Source organism: Malaclemys terrapin, chromosome 22, assembly GCF_027887155.1.
Source record: "Malaclemys terrapin pileata isolate rMalTer1 chromosome 22, rMalTer1.hap1, whole genome shotgun sequence".
NCBI classification, from domain to species: domain Eukaryota; kingdom Metazoa; phylum Chordata; order Testudines; family Emydidae; genus Malaclemys; species Malaclemys terrapin.
In genome coordinates, this window is record NC_071526.1 from 17,654,995 (window position 1) to 17,679,299 (window position 24,305).

The following is a 24,305-nucleotide window of genomic DNA, read 5'->3' on the forward strand; positions in this document are numbered from 1 at the left end:
TGAATTTCAGAACGTTACAACGACGTGTTCAAAGGAAACAAACCAAGGTAACATAAAAAACAACCCCATAAAGGGAAACCTTCCCTCTGAATGGTATACTACAAACAGAGCCGGAGTCGGGGCGGCTGCTGGGGCAACACGTACAGGTTTGGAATGGTTACATGGTTGTACAACACTTTACCTGTGAAATATCTCCAGTCCCCACCGTCACATAACAACAGTGCTTTGGCAGCCCGGTCCACCACCCAACAGTCCCATCCAGTGCAATGTTCACAGCAACTGAGAGAACTGCCCACATGCCGAGGCACAGCACACCCAACAAATGGCTCAATTCAAAATCCTTAAAGGAAATAACCCTACTGCTAATGAGTGGAGGTCAGGTGCAGCTTGAGAAACCATTGCCTCGCAGGGTGAGCAGGGATCACTACTGGCTATATTAATGCTTGACTGTTGCTAATGCTGCCGTGAGGCGAGCAGACCAATAACTTCCTGAGCTGACAGTCAGGGTGAGCAAAATGGCTCAGCGTAAAGAAGGATCGACTCTACTCGCTGCCCAAACCCCGACACTGGGGGAGTTTTGAACAAGCCTTAAGAAGCTGCATTTCATCCTCTGGGCTTCTCAGGGTGAGCTGGGGGTGGGTTTGCGGCAGTGCGGCTTTACCCCGCAGCTCCCAGTGCCCAGCTGACTCCTTCTGAAGCTTCGGAAAGTCGCTGCGCTCCAGCTCCGACGCCAGCCCAATCGATTCAAAAGGGAAACAGGCTAGTGGCGGTTCCAGTGCTGGGCTGGTAGGCCAGGAGACTCAACGCCTTAATTTACCTGCCATCTACGGTACTGCCTCCCTGTAATGCTGTAATGCTGTGGTATTTGAGCACCTCACAATCCTGTAGGCATTTATCCCAATGACACACCGGGAGGCTGGATGGTGCTTTCAGATGGGGAGCCAAGGCCTAGCGGGACGAAGGGTATGTCTACATTGCATACGCAGCATGGGGTCTGACTCAGGTTTGAGCCCAAGTCCCCCTTCTATCCACACACAAATCAGTCTGACTTGGGGGTCAGCCAGCGCTCAGGACCTGGGTCCTGCTGGGGGGAGTCAGAGTCCAAGTCCTGCTGAGAGTCAGGTCCAAGCCCTGTCATTTGGCAGCATGGATGCAGGCCAAGCCCCAGTTCCGAGTCAGAACGGCTGCGTCGTGCGGTATGGACCCGTTAGCACGGCTGTGAGACCTGGGGCCGGCAATTGTAAACCCAGGTTTGCAATGCAGTGTAGATGCTCCAGTGAAGGCTTGGAGCCAACGAGTCCACAAGCCCAGGTCCCACAGCCCTGGGTTTACACTGCAGAGTAAACAGACCCTTTGTGACATGCCCTAGGTCACATAGGAGTGAGGACGGGAACCTAGCCCAGGTTTACCCCATCCTAGGCTAGCCTCTAAATGTGGGATCATCCTGGCCCCCAGCCTGAGCAGCCTCCGGGCACACGTTTCTCACAGCACCCCAAGCCCTTGGCTGGAGGTCCCACCTTGCAGGCTGACCGGGGAGTTCATTATCCCTTTTGGTAACACGGTCCCACTTGGACACCCAGTTCATTTCACACGCCAACCCCTAGAGACCCAGCCAAGGGCCCGACTTGTGGTCACTACGGACCTAGGTTAGGTTTGAACTGGTGGCCTAGCAGTAAACAGCTCAGCGGCTTAGTACCCGTCCCCTGGCCGCAGACATCTCTTGCTGCGCTGACTCAGGGGAACAAGTGAGCATGGAAAGAAGCAAATAAATAGCATAACATTAACTTGGGGTTTCGAAAGTGCAGTGAAGTTTCTCAGCTACCCATCTCTGTGAGGGCCATGTAGAGCCGTGGCTTGGTCCTTGCCAGAGAACCCCAGGGAGCAGGATAATGAGCTTAGAAGACTGTTCATTGACATTTCCCTAGACGATAGGGAGCTTTATAAAGTCTTTAGCCAAGTCTGAGGGGCTCCCTCCCTACCAGGGCAGCACTGGGGATAGTAGCTGCAGAAAGGAGACAGCTGCAGAGCAAATGTGGACTCCAGAGCCTGCAGCCTCTGCATGGGCCCTGCACGCAGCTGATGTTCTGTTTTCAGGGATGCCCCCATCCTTCCTCTCTGCATCATAGCCACCTTTCCTCAGCTGCAGATGGGTGCAGCTCCTTTAGGAAGTCAGCACTGCCCTGAGCGCTGGCTAGCGGGGCTGCCTGGGATGCTCTCTCCCTCCATAGGGCTCTCTGCAGCATTCCCAGCCCCACCGGCCTGGGGAGAAAGAGACTAGAGGAGCTTTCAGGGAAGGCACTCAGGGCCTGATTGTGTGGGCTGCAGAGCACGCTGCCCTCACTGAAGTCCAGAGCAGACAGCACCCAGCTCCTCACTGCCCTGAGCAGGATCTGGTCATGAGCTTCCAGCCCCTGCCAGCCAGGGAGCCCGACTCCATATTCCTGCAGGGCGGTGGGATGCACCATCCCTGGGCGGCCGGCCAGCCCTCCGCCTCCCCAAGGCTCAAGTCACGCCAATGCTTTGAGAGTATGTGGTGCAAATGCAAACAGCAGCTTGGTGCCTATTCCATGGAGGTTTGGGTATGGGGCGGGGGGGTGAGGCTGGCCAGGAGAGATGCACGTCTGTTTGAGCCGCCCATTCTCCTGGCCTCCGCAAGGCGCTAGAATCTCTGGAAGTCATGCAGGTCCTCGGCCCCCTCGATTTTCAGACCCTGCAGCAGGGGGAAGTCGATCAGCGGCCCCTCCAGGAAGGTCTCATCCTCCTGGGAACTCTGGCAGTGCAGCCCCGCCTGTGGGGCCCCGTGGAACCACAGGTTCTCATAAGGCTTGGGGCTGGGCGTCGACTCGCTCAACAGGGGCTGAGTGGAGTCGGACCGGATGTAGAGGGGAGATGGGACGTGCTGCTGCTGGCCCCTGTAGCCTTCTGCAACTACCTTTGCGTACTGGACGGCCCCAGCACTGTTGACGTAGGAGCCCGGCCTCGCCTCTCCCGGAGCTCTGCTGCCACTTGGCAGGCCGGAGCTGCTGGGGTGGATGTAGGATTTGGGGAGGGTCGGGAAGCTGCCAGCAGTTGCTGGGACAGGGTCCTTCTTCCCCCAGAGCGGTGCCTTCTTCTCGGCTCCTTTTTCGAGCACTGTGATGTCAGAAATGGTCACCAGGCCAGGCTCCCTCGCACTGGTTGTCTGGAGAGTCTCCTAGGAAACAGGCGTTTGCTCAGGGAATGCCAGACTGATAGTGGTGAGGTGCGTAGCTTCGGCCCCACCAGCCCTGCTGCAGGGCACAGCCCTCTCCTGACGGCTACCCTCTCCCCTATTGCCCCTTCTCAGTCCCATGGAAGGGGGACACTCTCTGCAGCACCTGCTCACCCCAGCCTTGCCCAGCCCAACTGCTGTGCAAGCCCCCCCGCCCTCGTCCTGCCCCTCTCCTGCCAGGCTCTGTGTTCTCAGCCCCACTGCAGGGCCCAGAAGCGGCGCTAAGCGGGGCCTAATCCTGCAGGGCGCTGAGTAAGTCAGTGTTGGGCATTTTGCAGGATCAGGCCCCATGCTTTGCCAGTTGAGCTGTTTGCTACCTCTGACTGCCCACCAGGGCCGAGCCTGCTACCAGGCCCTACTGGCGGATATGAAGCCAGCTGCTGACCCAGCTGCTAGGAGGGCAGGGGTAGTTTCTCTTCTATTCCACTCTGGTGCTTAACCCCTGCCCATCACTGTGGTGTCTGGCCTTCTCAGCAGGGCACGGTACCATCTCCCAGCCAGGTGCTCAACTGGTGAGGGGTGACTCAATATTGTGCTATGGAGTCAGCAGTGCTGGGGGAGGACTGGCACCTGCCAGACCCTTTCTTACCTGCTGTAGGTCGGCTGGCACCCACTTGCCGAGGCTGCTGTTAGCTGGGTCCGGGACGCTGGGCCAGAACTGATTCTTCACCCTGTTGGTCACATAACAGAAGCTCAGTGAGAGGCCAGGGGGATGCTTAATGACAGGGCTGCTGGCCGATCGCTCCGTCAGGGCTTGGGTTCTTGGGGGGACTGGCAGAGACGCAGGGTGAAATCCAGGGCTTGGGGCTGTGTTTGTGCAGCACCCAGCAGCAGGGGGTCCTGATCCCTGGCAGAGACCTCTGGGGGCTTTCATATCACAATATAAATAATAACTGGAGGCAGTGCAGTTGCCCCAGGGATGTGTTTGGCTCAGTGCCCTTTGCTGCACCTGTCTGAGCCTGCTGGTCCTGCCTCTGTTCAGACACCCACTGATTCGCCCCAGCGGGGGATCTGGCCTGGTGTGAAAAGCACAAAGCTCCCATACTTGTGAGATGTGAGTGTCCCTGAGCCTAAGGGGGAGGAAATGTCTGCCCAGCCCTTTGACTCCAGCCCCCTCCGTTGTCTGGATAGAAATCGGTGCCCGCGCGTGGCACAGAAGGGAAGCACAAGTCACAGCTGCATCATGGAAGGCTAAGTGGCTAATAACACGCTGCCAAGCCCATGGAGAGCTGCTGATCCCCGGGCACTCACCTCCGATTCTTCAGGAAGCAGACGATGAATAATACGAGCAAGACACACAAGAAGCCAAAGAACAGGAGGAGATACTGGATTTCTTTCCCATCTGGAAAAGAGACAGGAACTGGGTTATTCCAAAAACTCAGCCCTTTGCATGAGGGAGTGAGGTAGGTGACATGGCGTGACCTGAGCATTCCCCTGAGGTAGGTGGGGGTTGGGCAACAAAAATAATTAGGGGTATGGAACGGCTGCCATATGAGGAGCGATGAATAAGACGGGGACTTTTCAGCTAGGAAAAGAGACAACTAAAGGGGGATAGGATAGAGGTCTATAAAATCATGACTGGTGTGGAGAAAGTAAATCAGGAAGTATTATTTACTCCTTCTCAGAACAGAAGAACTAGGGGTCACCAAACGAAAATAGGCAGCAGGTTTAAAACAAATAAAAGGAAGTATTTTTTTCACACAATGCACAGTCAACCAGTGGAACTCTTTGCCAGAGAATGTGGTGAAGGCCAAGACTATAACAAGGTTCAAAAAAGTATTAGATAAGTTCATGGAGGATCGGTCCATCAATGCCTATTAGTCAGGATGGGCAGGGATAGTGTCCGTAGCCTCTGTTTGCCAGATGCTGGGAATGGGCAACAGGGGATGGATACAGGATGATTTCCTGCTCTGTTCATTCCCTCTGGGGCACCTGGCATTGGCCCCTGTCGGAAGACAGGATACTGGGCTAGATGGGCCTTTCGTCTGACCCAATCTGGCTGGTCTCATGTTCTTATGATCCTGGGGTGCTTTGTGCTAAGCAGCTGGAGTGGACCCAGGAATTAGTCCCAGTGCCTCAGCAACCCCCATGTGCTCCCCTGCCACCTAGGGAGGGGCCAAGTTCACATGCAGCTTGGGATCCAGCTGTCCCTAGAGTTCATGTGTACATGTGTGTGTACTTGTGTGTGTGTGTGCACATGCCTGTCTGTGTGCACATGTGTGTGTGTGTGTGTGTGTGCACGTATGAGGGGTGTGGGTCCAGGGCTATCTCCTCCCCCACCTGCCACCTGGGCCACATAGCACCTCTGATCACCGCTTTGGGCCCATCCCAAGCGCTGTGGGGTTCCCAAGCAGACCAAGCCCACGGCCTTACCCAGCGCCAGGGTCACCAGCGTCAGGGTTGTGCTGTTGGTGCTGCCGGCTGCTGTGGACGCCATTATGTGCACTTTGTACATCGTTGACGGCAGCAGGCCCCTGATGGTGAAGGTGGTGAAGGAGGTGTTCACAACGGCACCTAGGAAGCAGGTACGGCTATTAGTGACCCCGAGCTCCCAATCCTGCCGCGCACTCACACCGCTTACGGATCCGTTCCTAGTCCTGGCATCACCTCCAGGGGCTAAATCTACATACAGCCTGCGCTGGGGCAGTGGTCACTGGCACGAGTGGGTCTGACTGGAATCGAGCGCCCACCTCCTCAACAAAAGACAGGACAACAACAGGGAAGGGGGGAGGGGATGGTGATGAGGGAGAAGAGAAAATAAAACGCTGACCCCACAACAATGTCACCCCCTTAAACTCTCTCTCCCCACACACTTCCCAGACCTATAGTACAGCCCCCGACATACACACACCTACATCCCTAGAGGAAGGATGGGCACTAGCCTGGGACTCAGGAGAGTTGGGATCAATTCACTGCTCTGCCACCGATGGCTTGTGTGACCACGCGTAGGTCATTTAGCCTCTCCGGCCAGATTTGCAAAGGGATTTGAGCCCCATAGGATGCAGGTAGGAAGCTAGTGGGATATTCACAGATTCATAGATTCCAAGGCCAGAGGGACCATTGTGATCATCTAGTCTGACCCCCTGTACAAGACAGGCCAGAGACCTGTCCCACAATAATTCCTAGGGCAGATCTGTTAAAAAAACAGCCTGTCTTGATTTAAAACTTGCCAGTGATGGAGAATCCACCAGGACCCTTGGTAAATTGTTCTAATGGCTAATTACACTCATTGTTAAAAATGTGCACCTTATTTCCATGTCTGAATTTGTCTAGCATCAACTTCCAGCCATTGGATTCTGTTAGACCTTTCTCCGCTAGATTGAAGAGCCCATTATTAAATACTTGTTTCCACGTAGATATTTATAAACTACAATCAAGTTCCCCATAGCCTTCTTTTTGTTAAACTAAATAGATGGAGCTCCTTGAGTCTGTCACTAGAAGCAGGTTTTCTAATCCTTTTCTGAACCCTCTCGACCCTTGTTGTTGTGTGGGGGATCACGCTTGGATTACTATCCATCCAGCCCATGGGAAAACGGTGCTGCAAAGCATTGGGCAGATTGACGAGGTCTTAGGTGCAGTGCAAGGGTGGCAGTGACGCAGGCAAGACTTACGGAGCTCATCGTTGGCGGTGCTGGCCCAGAAGATGGTGTAATTCGTGATGAAGCCGTTCTGCATCTCAGTGGGGACTGGGTCCCAGCTGAGCTCGGCGTGGGACTTGCTGATGCTCTTGAGGTGGAATTTAGGGGCACGCGATGGAGCTGAAGTGGGAGAAGAACACGAAAGGTACAAAAAGCAGCCAAGCGCACTGCAGTGCAGATTCCTATAGGCTCCCCAATATGGGCCGGAGAGCAAAGAGTCCTGGATAAGAGCAGGTATTTGTGACAAATCTGACTGCTTGGAAGTTGGGGAGCCCAGGACCCGCACACCTCTGCCACTGAATGCCCAGTGAGCAGTGGGCCAGATCCTCGTGCAGTATGTCAGTGGGGTTACACTGATTTGCCCCAGCTGAGCACCTCACCCAAGGACTCTGGTTGTCTTGTGGCTCTTGCATGGTGATCTCTTGCAGAAGATCATTCTGCAGTTAACCCTCTGTTCTGCCAAATTCCACAGAGCCAGGAGACACTTTTCATAAGAGCAGGGGCTTGGCCCACTGCCCTGGGCTGGACTTTCAGCGCCCCCATTCATGTGTGCTGTTGGGCTGCCACCCTCCACCCCAGAGGTGGGTGCATTTCAGTCAAGCTGCCTGGACCTAGTTTGTGAAGCAGTTTGGGGTCATTCAGGATGGGAGCTGCTATAGAAACACATACCCTTCTCTTTTGAATAGGCTGCTGTGTGCAGGGGCAGCCCCACCGTGTCCGCATACAAGGGGTACACGGAGATATTGTACAGCTGGAAAGGCTCAATATTTTCTGGAAGAGAAAACAAGAGGAGGTGATTAAACCAGCAGGGCTACAAGCACTGAGAGCCCTTTACTCAATCATCTGAAGCAGGGAGGGCGCCCTCTGCACTGCCAGCATCTCCAGTCAATCAGGCGCAGCGGGTCGGCTGACACATCAAATGTCTACTTCCCATCATGTACCTGGTACATGAAGCAGCATCCAAGGGGTTTAATGGCACAGCATTGACATTATAGGCATGAAAACAAACCTTGGTATGTACAGAGTAACTGGAAGGGGGGGGTCGTAGGATGGATACAGAGCAGAGACGGGGTGGGGGTCGGTGGATGGATACAGAGCAGAGACGGGGGGGTCGGTGAATGGATACAGAGCAGACACAGGGAGGTTGGTGGATGGATACAGAGCAGAGATGCGGGGGTCGGTGGATGGATACAGAGCAGAGATGGGGGGGTCGGTGGATGGATACAGAGCAGAGATGGGGGGGGTGTCCGTGGATGGATAGAGCACAGAGATGGGGGGGTCAATGGATGGATGGATACAGCACAGAGATGGGGGGTGTTGCAGGATGGATACAGAGCAGAGACGGGGGTCGGTGGATGGATACAGCACAGAGATGGGGGGGTCGGTGGATGGATACAGAGCAGAGACAGGGGGGTTGTTGGATGGATACAGAGCAGAGACGGGGGGTTGCTGGATGGATACAGCACAGTGATGGGGGGTGTTGCAGGATGGATACAGAGCAGAGACGGGGGGGGGTCGGTGGATGGATACAGAGCAGAGACTAGGGGGTCGGTGGATGGATACAGAGCAGAGACGGGGGGTTGGTGGATGGATACAGCGTAGAGATGGGGGGGTCATCAGTGGATGGATACAGCACAGAGATGGGGGGTCGATGGATGGATGGATACAGCACAGAGATGGGGGGGTCGATGAATGGATGGATACAGCACAGAGATGGGGGGTGTTGCAGGATGGATACAGAGCAGAGACCTGTAAAATTGAGGGGCAGCTCAGAAACATGGGGGGTCAGAAGACACAACCCAGGATGCCCCCCATAAGCCCGGGCCGGCAGAGTGCTGCCATCCCCTCCTGGCAGGTGTCCAGCCTCCAAGGTTCCGTGTGCTGTGGACAGACCTTGGACCAGTGAATCGAAGGGGCGAAAGGCCAGGCACCCACCTTTGCTGCCCCCCCACGCCCCAGGCTGCTGCCCAAAGCCTGCCCCTTAGCGCCCTACCTCGGATTAGTGCCTTGGTGGCACTCCTGTTCCGCTCCATCTGCCAGCTCCCGCTGCGGCTGGCTGGCCCCGGCAAGGATGTTTGGCGCCACTCAAGTATGTACCCAGTGGCTGCGGCTCTGGGCGCCTCCCAGTGCACCCAGAGGCTGTGCTCATCACAGGGGGAAGTGTGGATCCTGGCCAGGGGCTGACCTGCGAACAGCATGGGACAATGCAATCAGGCACAGACCGTCCCGGCCGCAGCCCCAGGAGGCAGGAGGGGTGAGAGAAGCTGTGTGTGGGATACGGGGGAAGCCGAGGGGCACCAGGGAAAGGACAGCAGAACTGGTGCTGCTGCACTTTGAGCTCACCAAGGAGTCAGTAAAACCAGAGGAGGCCATGGACCCTCTGCAGCCGCCTCGGCTAGCGGAGAGGGAGTGGGGCCTGTGAATCTGCGAGCAGAGGAAGCATCTTCTCTTGCCAAGCAGCCATGGGAATGTCAGGATTCAATGCCTGGTCTGGGGTCTCACACCCTCCCCTTGCTCAGTGCACAGGCCTGGCCATTAGTCGCTCTCTTGTCATTCAAACAGGGGTGGCTCCAGGCACCAGTGCAGCAAGTGTGTGCCTGGGGCGGCAAGCCGTGGGGGGCGGCCTTCCGCCCGCCATGAGGGCGGCAGTCAGGCTGCCTTCGGCGGCATGCCTGCGGGAGGTCTGCCAGTCCCGTGGTTTCGGCAGCAATTCGGCGGTGGGTACGCCAAATCCGCGGGACCGGCGGACCTCCCGCAGGCATGCCGCCGAAGGCTGCCTGACTGCCGTGCTTGGGGTGGCAAAATACATGGAGCCGCCCCTGCGTTCAAAAGGATGGTTCAGAGATTACAGGCCAGCTCCTCTGCTGGTGTAAACTGGTGTCACTCCATTGGCGCCAGTGGAACCACCCTGAGTCACACCAGCTGAGGAGCCGGCCCTCCAGCTAATCACTCTCGTTAGCCAAAACACGCTCCTGGGCCAGCGTGGTGTCTGCCGGGCTTCACCCCCTGCTCCCCTGAAATGGTCTGCAGCCCAGGAACGCACCGGGGAGCCCATCGCGGGGTCGCTGCATGTCTGTGGGATCAATGAGGAGCCCAGAGATCACACTCTGACAGGCAAGTGCCTCTACTTATTACTGGGGCAGTGACCAAATAGAGACAGTCCAACTTCCTGGAGCCAGACAAAGGCGCGACAGGGAGGGCTCCTAGCCCACGTGCAGCCGAGCTGAGAAATCAAAGGGTTTCTGCAGAGTGGAGCCCACCTGAAGGGGCTTTCAGGGTTTCAGAGGCATGCTGCTTTGAACAGACTGCAAAGATGTCTAGCGAGCCCCTACCTTTCTTCTCAAGGAAGATAACTTCTGTTGCTGCAGACTCGCCTGCTGAGTTATAGGCTGCGAGATAAACTCTCCTGACCCCAGCCAGCACAGAGAAACTGCACTGCCTCTCTGTCGTGTTGCAGACAGCTGTGAGCTCCACATTTCTCCGTCTGGGATTCAGGGAGACCCAGTACCCCAGGATCCTGCCATTCCTCTCGTTCCGCTTCAGAGCCTGCACAGAGTGGGGAGAACAGTGGTTGGGTTAGCGCGGGGACCCCGGCCGGCGACCAGAGCCCGTTGTGGGGCACCAGGCAGGGGTGATTTACGGTGTTCGGTGCTTGGCTCGTAGAGGGATGGGTCCTATGGGGCAGGGGAGAAAAGGATGAGGCAGACTGTCCTAGCAATGGGGAGCCCAGGACACCGACAGGGAGTTCAGATACGGGGCTGTGACAGTCTCAGTGAGCCCCATGATTAAATGCTCACGTGCCTCTTCCCCCACAGACAAGCCGTGTGTAATAACAGGGGCCGTCTTACAAGGAGCCCCATGTGCATTCTGCTGTTAGGGTCATGTCCAGCATTACCTTCCACAGCAGCTGAACCTCCACTCTCTTCCCAGAGTCCACGGGCGTCATCTTCCACCAAACGTCCAGCTTCCCTGCAGGAGCTAGAGCACACAAGAGGAGGGGTTTCTTTCACGCGTTCTTCACAGCTGCCCTTTACTGGTACAGATGTGACAGACCCAACACAGATGTGCTGGTCTCAGTGGATCAGAACGTTATTAAAATTCAGTCTTGCACCTTCTTCAGCTGCAAGCCCCGTTCCTAAGCCTGGTCTACAGTCACAAGTTGTACCACTGGAACTCTGCTGGGGCAGTTACATCGGAACAGCCCCCGTGTGGGTGGGTCTTTTGGTATAAAGATGCCCGACGCCAGGTTAGTTTCTCCGTATAGGAGAAGAGGAATAGCTGTATCAGGACAAGGCCCCCTTAGCCCAGTATAAACAGATGGATAAAAGATCACACCCCAAGGGACACTGCTTTACTGGGACCAAACCTGTGTGCAGAGCAGCACATAGATCATGGGCACCTTTGGGCAGAGCCCTTGTCTCCTCGTTGTGCACCGAGCTGCCCATTGCCCAGCAAATAAACACCCGTAACAACACCTGCCCCAGGGTGGAAGCCAGGCCGCGTGGGAGAGCGAAGCGGGCCTGACCCACACGCCAAGGGCTGTAAATGGGCACTGCTCCCAGCACGGGGAGCCTTAGAGACCCACTGCAAACGCCAATAAGCAGGGGTCGGACCCCACGCCCTCAGGCAGCTCTGGGCCTTTTCCTCTGCCCTCCCTAGTGCCGCATCACCAAGCGCTGTGTGTGTCACTTTGTCCTTCCATCCTGCCCGGTCACTCAGCAAAGCCACAGACCCAGGTTTGCTGTGGGATCACAATGCACCAGCACTAGGGACGCTGTGGGGTCCCAGCCCTAGGGCTCGGTCTGTGGTCTCTCTGCTGAGGCTGCCGGGGTGGGTGTATGGGGCAGCAGTGAGAATGGTTTCACGCAGGGACCTCCCAACAGCCCTGGCATGGGAAGGACTCTCAGCCAGGCCCAGGGTCCCCGAGCCTGAGCCAGTCAGACCCTGCCGGTGCGGTGGTACCATGGTGTGGCTGGTCCCCCTGTCAGGACCCACCTTTCTCGTGGGTGATGAAATTCCACCCTGGGCTCCACTCGCTCCAGTAGCCCATCGCTGTGACCCGTCTGCAGCGCATCTGGAAGCGATAATCCGTCCCAAACAGGAAGCCGCAGTGATGGGTCTTCAGGTTGGGGCTGACAATGTTGGGGACCTGGTCGCAAAGCAAAGCAACATCGTTTGGCAGCTCTCAGAGGCAACCCCATGTGCACTCTTGCTCAGATGTGGCCGGGTCGAGGCCCCGATCCTCGTCTGGCTTGCACCCCATACGCCATTCACACCAGGGCAAAGCATGCCGAAGTGGGTGTGAACCGCTCCCTGGGGTAGCCCCTGACACCCCGTTCTGCTGTGGCAGCCTTTTGTGGATGTAACTGAGGGCGTGAGGGGCCAGGCCTGGGGGAAGCCGGACCCGCTTCTCTCTAGCTCCTTCCCAGAAAAGCTTTTTCACCCCTCTGTGGACAAAGCTGCCCAGCCCACTCGAGACGGGTCCGAAAAGAAGAGTCACATGCAGAGTGTGGGACCTGATGGGCAAAGTCCACTGCGGCCAGGAGATGGGTTTGGCCCAGTAACGCAGCCTCCAGACCCAGGGGGAATCAGTGCCTGAAACTGCGCCCAGAGAGCCCTGCTCCTAAAGGCCAGGGCCAGGCTCCAGGGGCCTGGTGCCGCACACTCCCCAAGGGAACCCCAGGCCTTTCAGGCGGGGTGGGGGGTGTTACACCGAAGGGAGGGGAGAATCAGCCCAGGAAACTTGTGATCTAAACAAGGGAACTGGGCTGCTTCAAACTAAAGGGACATCTCCAAAGGCAATCTGTGTCGCAGGTTGCCAGGGAGCGGCTCTGGAAACGAGCTGGGGGTGGGAGATGTCTTGAGGGGGCTGGAGTGGTAGAGACTAAGGTGTGATTGTTAGTGGCTCCGAGAGGGTGGGGTTCCATGCTGTGTGGCCTGGATCTCTCTGCTCTGGCCTCTGCTTGGGGGGGCAGGCTCTCAGCCTCGCTCCACTGGGGTCCGTGGGCCAGATCCCCAACTGGTGCAAAAGTGGCTGGTGATTTGGAGTCACCCACCTGAGATGCCTTAAAGGGGCCTGAGTCTCAGAGGGTGGCTGCTTAGCACTTTCTGAAAATCCAGGCCCCAAAATCACGAGCTACTTTTGGAGAATCTTGGCCCCTGTGGCTGGTGCCTACCCCCCCCTCCCCCCCCCGCCCACCTGCTGTAGGCTGGAGTGTTCAGGAGGCCTCGTCACCCCAGATTTCCAAGTGCTCAACTCCCTTTGTGGCATCTAAGCCAGTGGCCCAGTTGTCCAAAGAGCCCAGAGGGCTGGGTGTGAGCTCTGGGAAATCTGATCGGGGTCACAATGGGAGCTGCTGAGGGTGGGAAATTTGGCTCTGGAGATACAGCCTTGAGCTCTCGGGAAATCTAGCCGTCAGTGCCCAGCAGGCTGCCCCTCTTCTGTGCCCCATCAGCAGTGGGCACCGGGGGGTGGGGCGAACCTGGTGACGAGGGGACGGGGGGGTCAAACGGAGGTACTGGAAGTGCAGAGTAAATCTATCCATGCAGCTCCTGAGTGGAAGGATGCTGAATGGTTACAATCGAGGCGCAGACGGCGCATTGTAGGAGTGGGGACTTGAGGGGGACAGGAGAGGTTTCCTTCCCTCCTTCCAAACAGGAGAAAGAAGCCAGTGACTCACTCCTCTCCCCTCAGGAGCCTGCTGGAAGAGCAGCTGGAATCTCCCAGTTTACAGATGGGGAAAATGAGGGGCTCTCAGTCTCCCCCCACGGAAACAGAGGCAGGAACAGATCCCAGGCCACTAGACCATACTTCCTCCAAAAGAACACAGCCCTATGGCGCTATACCCCACCAGCCCCACTCTCCCGGAGCCAGTCACTCACCAGAGTCCATCCAGGGTCCTCATGGGTCCTGTAGCGGAGCTCACACTGCTGCTCTATGTGGGAGCTGGTAGGAGCCACTTCCCAGGCCACGGAGACGCAGTCAGTCTGGAAAGGGACTGACTGGATGCTCTTTAGGACAGGGGGATCCAGTTTGGCTACAAGGAATAGAGAGAGAGAGAGAGAGATAGACGGGGCTCAGGCAAAGCACACAGCCAGGGCTTGACCCCACTCGCTGTTTGCCTGCACACCTTCTCCTGCAGTCAGTGGGAGTGCCAGACACGGGGGATCCCAGCCATCTGTCTGATCGGACTTAGTGTTAGTCTTAATCCTGGCTCTGGCTTTAAGCCCCAGCGAGGGGAGTAAGAAAAATAAATGGTTAAAAAAATGCAGCATGAAAAGACCTAGGGAAATAGAAATAATCCGACAAGGAGTTGGATTCAATATGCAAATGAAATTAAACAGTCTCCCATGCATGAGCCTCACGGCATTACAGGGAGATTGATCCATAATTACAGAAGGGGAAAAGGGGCCAATCAGAGATTGAGGGAAATGTATTATTATTAATAATTGACAATAACTCATTCATTAATCCTTTCTTTGAGATTCCTAGTGTGTCTTTCCCCCTGAATCCTCACAACGCACTTTATCCCCCTCTCCCCTCTGGAGAGGAATTACCCCACTAGTGCTGTGATGCTGGGCTGAAATGCAGCCGCTGTTTAGCAGCGCGGCTCTGTGCAGCAGCTCAGAACAGGGCGAGAAGCATCATCCTGCATCAGTCAAAACCGCCTGGAGGGGGGATGCAGTGAGCAATTATAATGACTGCATGGGAATTTGGCCAGGATGTTGGGGGTTAACTCCTACTTAGTCACCTCCGCCCAACACCCGGGGCTCTGGTAACAGAAATCCCCAGTACTGATACAGCATATCCGAGTTTTGCCAGTGGCTTCAACAGGGTGAGGATTTCACCTGCAGAATTGGGCACTTAGGGCCTGCTCAGTCAATGGAAGGACTCGCCCTGACTTTGCTGGGCTTCGAATCAGGCCCTTAAACAGCAAAATAATAGTAATAATGATCCATTGTATTTGATAGGAAGGTTCCATTGCTCAGTAGTTTCCAAAGGGTTAATAAACGACTCGCTGATGAAGGAGACAAGGCGGGGGAGGTAATATCTTTGACTGGATCAACTGCTGATGGTGAAAGGGACAAACGTTCGAGCTACACACAGCTCAGTAAATGGTTAACCACCTGTTAGAGGGACCAGTCAGTCAACAGGTTGCTTGGAACCATCTATAACATTTTGTGCTGAGATGCTTGTAACCACCTATAACACATCCTACTAACATCTGTAACCGGCTTAGAACAGCTAGTAATCCTCCATTAACCCTTTGGAAACCATTTATATATGGAACCTTAAAATAAAGTGTGACCTAATAATCTAAAGCGTTTTAATGGGACTTGGTTTAACAGAACGAACTCTCCTTCTCTCTCTCTCTCTCTCTCTAAGTTCTTTTGTCCAGACTCTGTTTTAGGTGGCTACAAAGGAAGCCCCCAGCTCCGTTACACACCTACATCCATGGGGTCGATGCACAGATGCTCAGACTCAGCTGTGCCCAGGGCATTCTGGACTGACACCCAGATGTCCATTTTCTGGTACAGCTGGAGAGACCTGCGAGGAATGGTGCAGTAGTTCTGGCCGCCTTGTGGGATACAGTCTGGGATCGCCTCCTGGGAAACTTCACACTGGCCTCTGCTCCTGCAGTGGAACGAGACAGGGTCAGTCTGTAGGTCCCCACTAATATTCTGTGTGTTCTCACTGGAGACCCATCAGCCCGAGGTACCAGCCTCACCTTCCTCTCAACGTGCGCCCAGTGGGCACACCCAGGGACACGGAAATCCAGGTTCTGTGCAGGTGCAGAGGGACCCTCTGAGTAACACCCAAAGCTAGGCCAGAGGCAGGGAAAATACAGTTCTTGAAGGGAGAGCTAAGCTGAGTAAGTTGAGCCGGACTGCTGGCATGGGGTCAAGGCTGGCCTCGTCGAGAAGATGGGTTCCTGCCGGCAGCGACTCTCTGAGGTGCAATCCCAGAGGCTGGTGTCAAGGGGAGGCTGGGATCAAGTCTCAGTGGCTCTAAGTTTGCTCTATGGTGGGTGCCTATAATCCACTTTGCCATGTGGTGTCAGGAGCTCTCAAACTGGCCCATAGGGGGTGCGGCAATCTGGTCCCGCTCGGGGCTCTGGGAGCCCGTTCCGGCACACAACTCTGAACAATTACTGCTGCACAAGGTACCAGAGGGTGACGCTGAGCCCTGGGACTGTATGGCCAAAGGACACAGCGAGGGAAAGCAACAAGGGGCTTGTACCGAGCAGCCTGCAAGATGTGGTATCCCCCGGAGCACAGATGCCTCCAAACAGTCGGCAGAGGGCACGCTGGAGGCCTCATTGCTTGGGGTTTTTAAAAGCCGACGGGACACAGCCCTAGATACTTGTGGGGAACATGCTTTACCGGCTGCTGCTGGGTACAAAGGGGAGGAGGGGACCAAAACGGGCCCCTTTCCACCTCTAATTCCTAGGGCTCTCCATGCGCGGTGTGCAATGGGCAAAGAGGCCTGACCATGGCACTGCAGATGGATAGGAGGCCATGCACGGGGCAGAGGCTTATCACTTACTTGGAGCTTTTCAGAGTCACTGTGGCTGGGAGGTGTCCGTCCATGCCGGGGTCCCAGCGGCACGTCAGGCTGTTCTTACTGAGGTTCATCATACAGGTTAGATTCTCAGGCTTCGATGGTGGATCTAGGCAGAAAGCCATGGGGAGAAAGGATCTGAGATGCGCTGAGTGGACCTCCCAGGTCTGGGCAGTTCAGCTGCATGTCCTTGAGCACCATCGACTGGTCCTGTGTCCGTTAACTATGTACCTACCTACGGTTGTAGAACTCTCCTGGAACATGTAGAGAGGAAACACCTGCCTGACACCCTGGAGCCTCGAGCCAGGCAGCAATGGCACAAGCTTCTCCCTCCCCCCGCTGCCATACCTTGCCAACCTGCACAGGACCTCAAATGGCCCTCCCCTCCCCCACGCACCAGGAAATAGTAACCCCCACCCCATCTCTCCCTGGCCAAAGCAAGAGAGAAGTGAGAAGGTATTCAGCGCCAGATCCAGCCAGCCTCTTGGAGACATGGCCGAGGGAGCAGTCCAAGTGACCGTGCCTGCAAAGGAGGTGGTGGCCCCTAATTACCTGCCCCCACTGGGAGTTCAGTTTAACCCAATTTGCATGTGCAAACGCAGGGGTTCTGGTGCAAGGAAAGGGATGCAGGTGCAAATATCAGGAGGAAGGGGGTGTGCTATTTGCACATGCAGGAAAACATGGCCCTTTGAGTCGAGGCCAGAGGAGGGTGAGACTTACAGCCTGCGTGGATCTCCGCCATGCCTATCCGCTGCGGGGTGCCGTTCCACACCACATAGCACCACAGCTTGGCCCTGGTTCGGTTGAAATGGCTGATGGTGAGATTGGAAACTTCTGCTCCTTCAACACTCTTGTGCTGGCTCCCTGACATGGACTCGCTGTCGAGTCTCCACGTGATCTGGATTTCCTCACCGTCCAAGCCACCGCAGCGGTTGCTTTGGATGGTGCAAGAGGCCGTGACTGTAGATCCCAAGAGAATGGTGGGTGAGTCCACTGCTACCCAGCCACAGGCTCGGGCCCCTGCAGAGGGAAAGAGAACAGCACATCAGGGTGACAGGGCCCTGGGCCTGCACAGAAGGGGCTGCCCCTCTGGCCTGCTCCTTCACTGGCAGGCCAGGGACTCCTCCTTGCAGCCTGAGCGTGTTACTCTTTTTTCCTGAAAGCCAGCTCAGTGTTTAGAAACTTGGGCTCCATCTTGCCCAGCATCTCATCTCCAACACGGGGGAGTGGTGCCAAAACCCTGCAGTTATGGGGTAACCTGCCTCAGGAAGAGGTTTCCCCCAGCCCCTGCTGGTTGGCTGATGCCCTGGAGGAGGAGACTTTATACCCCTTTCAAAGTTATAGGAATTTTAACCCTTTCGATAGCAAATCTGGATGGTCGTTTTAGCTAGATAAATGTCCAAGCCTTGTTTTGAATCCTGATAAACGCTCAGTCTCAAGGAGACCTTGTGGCAGTGAGTTCCACAGCCTAATGGTGGAAAACAGTATTTGGTTTTGTCAGCTTTAAATTTGCTGCCATTAAGGTTGAATTTTTCTTCCCCAGATGGAGATTTTAAGGAGCAGTCACATTGCACAGCAAGGGGCCACGTTAGAGTCTGAAATGGCAAAGGAACAATCAAAGGGCCAGACATGCGGACAGCGCCCTTTGTTAGAATGTGAAGGGTACCAGCGCAGAGACGTCAGCAGCTCCAGCATTGGCTCGGGGGACTGGGACGACGCCACATGGGCTGTGGGACTGGGATGCGGCCCGGGCTCAGGGGTCTGTACTAGAGGATCACATGTTAGGAGTGGGACCCTTGTTTGCTTTTGGGCTCTTGTTGGAGCATCGCCCATGGAGCACGGCTGAGTCATGCTCAGGCCATGGTCACTTCAGTGGGGCTCTTCAGTTTCAAAGCCCTGAGACATCGATCTATTATTTTCACTTGTGGCTGGTGAAAGGCCTGGGATGGGAAATTCTCCACTTATCTACAGATCCAGGGTCCGGTACCGCCAGGGTAGGGGGAACGTCCCACCACTCTTCTCCAGCCTGACCTGGATTAGCCACCTCTCCGACAGGCTAGTCCCCAACACCGTCACTGCCTGGCCCCCTGTCTCCACTGCCAGGCAGCACCGTTTCTGGGATGGACACTAGCAAAACTCGTTCCATGCTGGCCACAGAATTGACCTCAAGTGCATCTGTACGGAGTCAGGGATTTCCCAGCTCCTTGCTGGGAACCACGTCCCTTTGAAACTCACCTCCCAGGAGCAGAAGGAAGAGTGTGGAGCATCCCAGCAGCATCGAGTTCCAGTGCGTGGCCATGATCTGCATTCACAGGCTGGGTCTCCTTTACAGGCCTGGGATGATGGCTGTGGAGATGGGAGTGTGCTCAGATTAACCTGGCCTGGTACAACCCTACATGAGAGACTTTCTGAGTTACATAGCAGGCAAAATGTACTGGGTTCATCTATCTATCTATCTATCTATCTATCTATCTATCTATCTATCTATCTATCTATCTATCTATCTATCTATCTCCATGCACCCCCTATCTATCTATCTATCTATCTATCTATCTATCTATCTATCTATCTATCTATCCCCATGCACCCCCTCTATCTATCTATCTATCTATCTATCTATCTATCTATCTATCTATCCCATTCCACCTCCCACCCACCCGTCTCGCTATCTGACAGGGACACACATGCTAACGGGTAAATCTGACACATACACTACGTTTGTTTTTCACAAAGCAAATTTCATTTTGCACCAGCCCCCTGACGCTGTGAATTTCTCCCTTGGCCTGAGTCATTTGGTTAATTGCATCAAAGCGTTTCCACACGGTTCACATCGTGGGAGAGCAGAGCCAAGCGCAAATGGAGGTGGCATGTGATGGGTCCTCTCAGTGCTCGCCCGTGGTACATGCAGACGTGGGACATGAGGGTGTTCCACGCCCCTCCAGCTGTTCCCATCGAGTACGTTTGGGACGAAGAGGCTCATAGGACACAAGGCCTGTGGTGCCTGCGGCCTGTCACTGCCCATTTTCAGGCCACCTCTCTGTGTCAGAAACACATTCATGCAGCCCCTCCAGTCCCCTCCAGCCTGGGAAATACCGTAACTGGAGTGGCTGTGGGTGTGGTGATGCCCAGGGTGAGCGATTGCTCCTTGGCTCAGGCAGAGACTTGCCACCCCCAAGTCTGAGCTCAGACTAGCCCTGCTCCATGCCAGAGCCACAACGCCCACGGTGCTGTTTGTAACACGCTCGCTTAGCCCCGCAAGCGTGAGTCTCCATCCACGCTGGGAACTCGCTCCTGTGTAGGTACCCCCGCAGTAAGAGCCTGTCCCTGCTGCTCCAAGGAACTTGCAGCCTGTACAACCAAACCTTTGCGCTGCCAGACTGCATGGAACAACCCCCCCCCCCCGAGCCTGGTGCTGCCTGAGCTGGCAAAGAGCACAGAGAATGGGAAAGCACCATGGGAGTAAACCAGCCCCATGCGTGGGGAGAGGCTTCGGCCTCCAGCCCGACCCCAGTCGCCAGCTCAGAGCTCCGCTCAGCCTCGCTCAAGGCAGCCAGGTCCCCCGGCTCCTGCAGAGAAGGGACGGCCGCATTCGTGTCCAGATGTGGCACTTCGCGGTGCCGGGATGGTTTCACCTCCCATGCCATCCAGTGAGTGGGTTTAAAGAAACGTGAAAGGTGGCTCACGGCTGGGGCTGTTTATAGTCTTACGAAAGGAATGAGTGAGGAAATGCCTCCCTACTTGACAGGCCACAACTGCAGGCCACTGGGATCTTGCCTCCCCCTCCTCTGCAGTCCATTCATCCTCTAAACTATTTTTAGTTTCTTCTTCCCAGCACCTCCCTACTCCCCCCTCCTCCCCCCTCCCTCTGCTCTGGGTCCCAAGTTCTGACTCCCTCACCTGCTCCTTGCTGCCAATTCCCACCAGGATTGGGGCTGGAGATCCGGCTGCCCCACTGAGTCCCACGAAAGGAGCCCCTGGGCAGGGGGTCACTGGTGTGGGAGCCTGGCTCGGTGGTGTGTGAGAACGGGTTATTCCGTCTCTCCACCCTGCTGCGGGGAAACGAGCCGCGGACAGCCTCAGTTTCGGGGATAATGCTTCACAGCTCCAAAGCAAACTTGAAACAGCTGCTGAATGGTTCTGAGCCACAGCAGCAGGACGGTGCTGAACGCCGGGACCCCCAGATTCTCAAGATCGCATCATTTGCTTCCCGGTAAAAGGGGGACGATCCACCCCGAGCAGCTTTGGCCAAGGATGGAGCCGAGCCAGAGCAGCGGGATCCCATCAGAGGTTCTGTACAACCCAAGTTTGAGTCAGCACCCAGCCAGCACGAGCTCCATCCCTTACCTCATCTCAGCGCCTCGTGCGGCACGCTCCGGCTCGCTGCTCCCTCGCAGGACCGGCCCCTGGCTCCCAGGAGAGCAGAGTGTTCCAGCTCTTCTCTAACATGTTGCTTTCACCGTTAGTTCCTCAAAAAAGAAAAAGAAAAAAAAACAACAACCCACCAACCAGTGCCGTTAATTGCTCTGACTTTCAGAAAAGGTGATTGCAAAATGCTTCCCCGCAGGCTGTATCTGCCTGGCTTTCTGGCAGGAAGGAAGGAGCACATCACACGCAGCGAGTGGCTGGGGAAAGGGCTCCCGGCTCATCCTCCTCCCCTGCCCACCAAGCTTTGAAGGGAGTCCATGAGCGCCTGGGATGGGGCAATAATGGGTTGGTTTGCTGTGACCTGGTGGAGCCAGCTGGGCCAGCTCGGCCTCTGAGAGGCTGGCAGGGGGAATACAGCCTCCAAGGGGCCCTGGAGCAGAGCGCAGCCTTTGGGAGGGGCTGGACGTGCACTTTAAGTGCCCTTGTTTGTACAGCCCAGTGCACCGTTCAAGGCAGCATCACACGCTGAGAGCTCACATCCACCTTGTTCATCTGCTGCATGTTCTCCAGGGCTTTGCCCAGCCAGTGGCACGTTGGGGAGAGCCCCGCCATTCCCCACTCTCCACCTTTGTTCCCATGGGCAGGCCCTTCCACAGCTCTTGGTGCCAGCTGTCCCCTCACCCCACACCGGAGAATAACCCTCCAGGGTCCCTATTGTGAGTGCTGCCCCGGCCCACCCTGGGTGACACTCCTGATCCTCCCTGGGGTCTGCTCCTGGGTCCTTCCCAGCAGAGACTGAATGGGGAAGGCCTAAATCCAGGATTCTCCAGTAAGAGCTGGTGGAGCAGCCGTGTGCTGGGACACAGGGTCCTCCAAGTCGCAGAGCCATAGAGTTTAAGGGCAGAAGGGACCTGGTCTGATCATCTGGTCTGACCTCCTGTGTATCAGAGGCCACCAAGACCACCCAGCACCCGCCCGCTAATCTCAGCTGGCGTTTTCTAAACACACAGCGTTTCCTGCCCCAAGGTGACGAATGGGTGGGCCCTTGCAAAGGCTGCCGAGAAAAGGGGAGACCCACCTCCGCAAAGTCCCCATGGGTTTGAGGACATATCTCCCCCCAGCACAGCATGTGCTCAGCCAACTCCGTTCCAAACGCCCCAGGGGCTCAGGAGAGCATGCTGCTGACTTTGACTCACCCCGGGACGATGTGGGGTGCAGTTCAGGTGCCATTGAAGTGGAAATCAAGACACAGCCTTGACTATGACACTGCTGGGATTCACTCCAGAATTCACCTCTCCAAGTCCTAGCACAGTTCTTCGGGGCTCCCTTTGACCATGGTGAGAACTGGCCATCTAATCCTTTGTATCCCACCTCTTCGCCAGTGTCTGACCCATGACAATACTCTGCCTCGCGCCCCGGGTTGATTTTGTTTCCTTAACAGCCGCTTGCGAGGGGCTTTGTCAACAGCTATTTAAAGTCCAAATCAACTACATTAGCTGGTTCTCCCTCTCCAAGAACTCTAGTAGATTGAAGAGGTGCAGTTTTTCCTTTACGGAGCAGGGCTGGTTTGTCCCTGTGGGATCGCGTTCATCTAGGCCTTTCAGAATTCCGTTTAATTACAGTTTCAACCAGTTTCCCTGGCACTGTGGGAGGATTCTCTGTTCAGTGGTTCTCCTCATGTGAACCTCACTTGCCCCTGGTGTGAAATGGGAATAACACTGATTCCCCACACAGGCTACACTTGCAATGTTTCTGAGGTGCTCAGTTACTGCAATGACGAGACAGAAACACAATAACCCTTAACTCTGCCTTAGCAGGGCCCCTCTAGCGCTCAGAGGGGGGTTATCTTCTGGGCCCTTTCATAGTTTTGCCTTTTTTGCTGAGATATCCAACTGTGGTTATTGAAAATTGTATTAAAATTGTAGATTGTCACTTTACATTTCAGATTTTTTCCTTGGTCCTGCTTGCAGGCTAGGGGGTTCGGTAAGGAAGTGTGCAATTGGAGTTGGTCTGGAAAGAACCAGTAAAGTGGAATGAGTTGGGCCTCGCTATTTTAGGGAGCAGCCTGCTTTGTCTCTTCCTGGTTTGGGTTCTTGTCTGTTATTGTTCTGAATTCTAGGAAATTAACTCATGTTATGTTGCAACTTTCTGGTAACAGGATTTGATGTTTTTCTCTAACTTCTCTGTGTGTAGGCGGTGCTATGTTCTGTACCAGTGAAGGTGCTAGTTTGTGGTGGCTTTTGTGCTAGAAACATGCTAGAAACAAATCCTTTACTTATAGAGGTCTGTGACCTACTTTGGGTGCTAACTGCCTCTTGGGAACAGCCATGCTCGAGACAGGGCATTGGTGAGGGCTCCTAGACCTTAAAATTTCCGCTTTAAACCTCTCTGTTGTTTCACTCACACGTCCTAGGGCAGCATCACATCCCTTAGACCGTGTTTACAAGCACATTGCATTTGTTGAGCTGGAGTATGGGAGTGATTGTGTAAACAGAGTATTGCCCAATCCCATGATGCACTGGTGACCTTTCCAGTGGTAGCATTTATTGTGCAAACAGCTGTTTACTATGGGATTTGTAATGTGTTTGTTTACTTGATATGCGTTAGCGGCACATTACTCATGCATCACCCCGCCGCAAACAACTGCTGTGTCTGCCTCTCATAGGATCATAGAATATCAGGGTTGGAAGGGACCTCAGGAGGTCATCTAGTCCAATCCCTGCTCAAAGCAGGACCAACACCAACTAAATCATCCCAGCCAGGGCTTTGTCAAGCCGGGCCTTAAGAACTTCTAAGGATGGAGATTCCACCACCTCCCTAGGTAACCCATTCCAGTGCTTCACCATCCTCCTAGTGAAATAGTGTTTCCTAATATCCAACCTAGACCTCCCCCACTGCAACTTGAGACCATTGCTCCTTGTTCTGTCGTCTGCCACCACTGAGAACAGCCGTGCTCCATCCTCTTTGGAACCCCCTTTCAGGTAGTTGAAGGCTGCTATCAAATCCCCCCTCATTCTTCTCTTCTGCAGACTAAACAATCACAGTTCCCCAGCCTCTCCTTGTAAATCATGTGCCCCAACCCCCTAATCATTTTTGTTGCCCTCCACTGGACTCTCTCCAATTTGTCTACATCCCTTCTGTAGTGGGGGGACCAAAACAGGACACAGTACTCCAGGTGTGGCCTCACCAGTGCCAAATAAAGGGGAATAATCACTTCCATCGATCTGCTGGCAATGCTCCTACTAATACAGCCCAATATGCTATTGGCCTTCTTGGCAACAAGGGCACACTGTTGACTCATATCCAGCTTCTCGTCCACTGTAACCCGCAGGTCCTTTTCTGCAGAACTGCCGCTTAGCCAGTCAGTCCCCAGCCTGTAGCGGTGCATGGGATTCTTCCATCCTAGACTCTGCACTTGTCCTTGTTGAACCTCATCAGATTTCTTTTGGCCCAATCCTCCAATTTGTCTAGGTCACTCTGGACCCTATCC

The 24,305-nt window shown here is 55.2% G+C and overlaps 1 protein-coding gene across 1 annotated transcript; it reads right to left on the reverse strand.

The window, feature by feature from the left end:
- CSF3R (colony stimulating factor 3 receptor) lies at nt 1-20,880 on the reverse strand. The gene is made up of 16 exons (XM_054011885.1): nt 20,795-20,880; nt 18,686-18,796; nt 17,171-17,470; nt 16,436-16,559; nt 15,336-15,523; nt 13,771-13,925; nt 11,884-12,037; nt 10,784-10,866; nt 10,221-10,434; nt 8,882-9,073; nt 7,558-7,659; nt 6,862-7,008; nt 5,624-5,764; nt 4,502-4,592; nt 3,840-3,921; nt 1-3,193 (listed from the first exon to the last, which is right to left on the reverse strand). The coding sequence occupies exons 2-16, from the start codon at nt 18,756-18,758 to the stop codon at nt 2,660-2,662; spliced, it is 2,580 nt and encodes an 859-aa protein (XP_053867860.1). The 5' UTR covers nt 18,759-18,796; nt 20,795-20,880; the 3' UTR covers nt 1-2,659.
- Between the last annotated feature and the right edge of the window lie 3,425 nt (nt 20,881-24,305).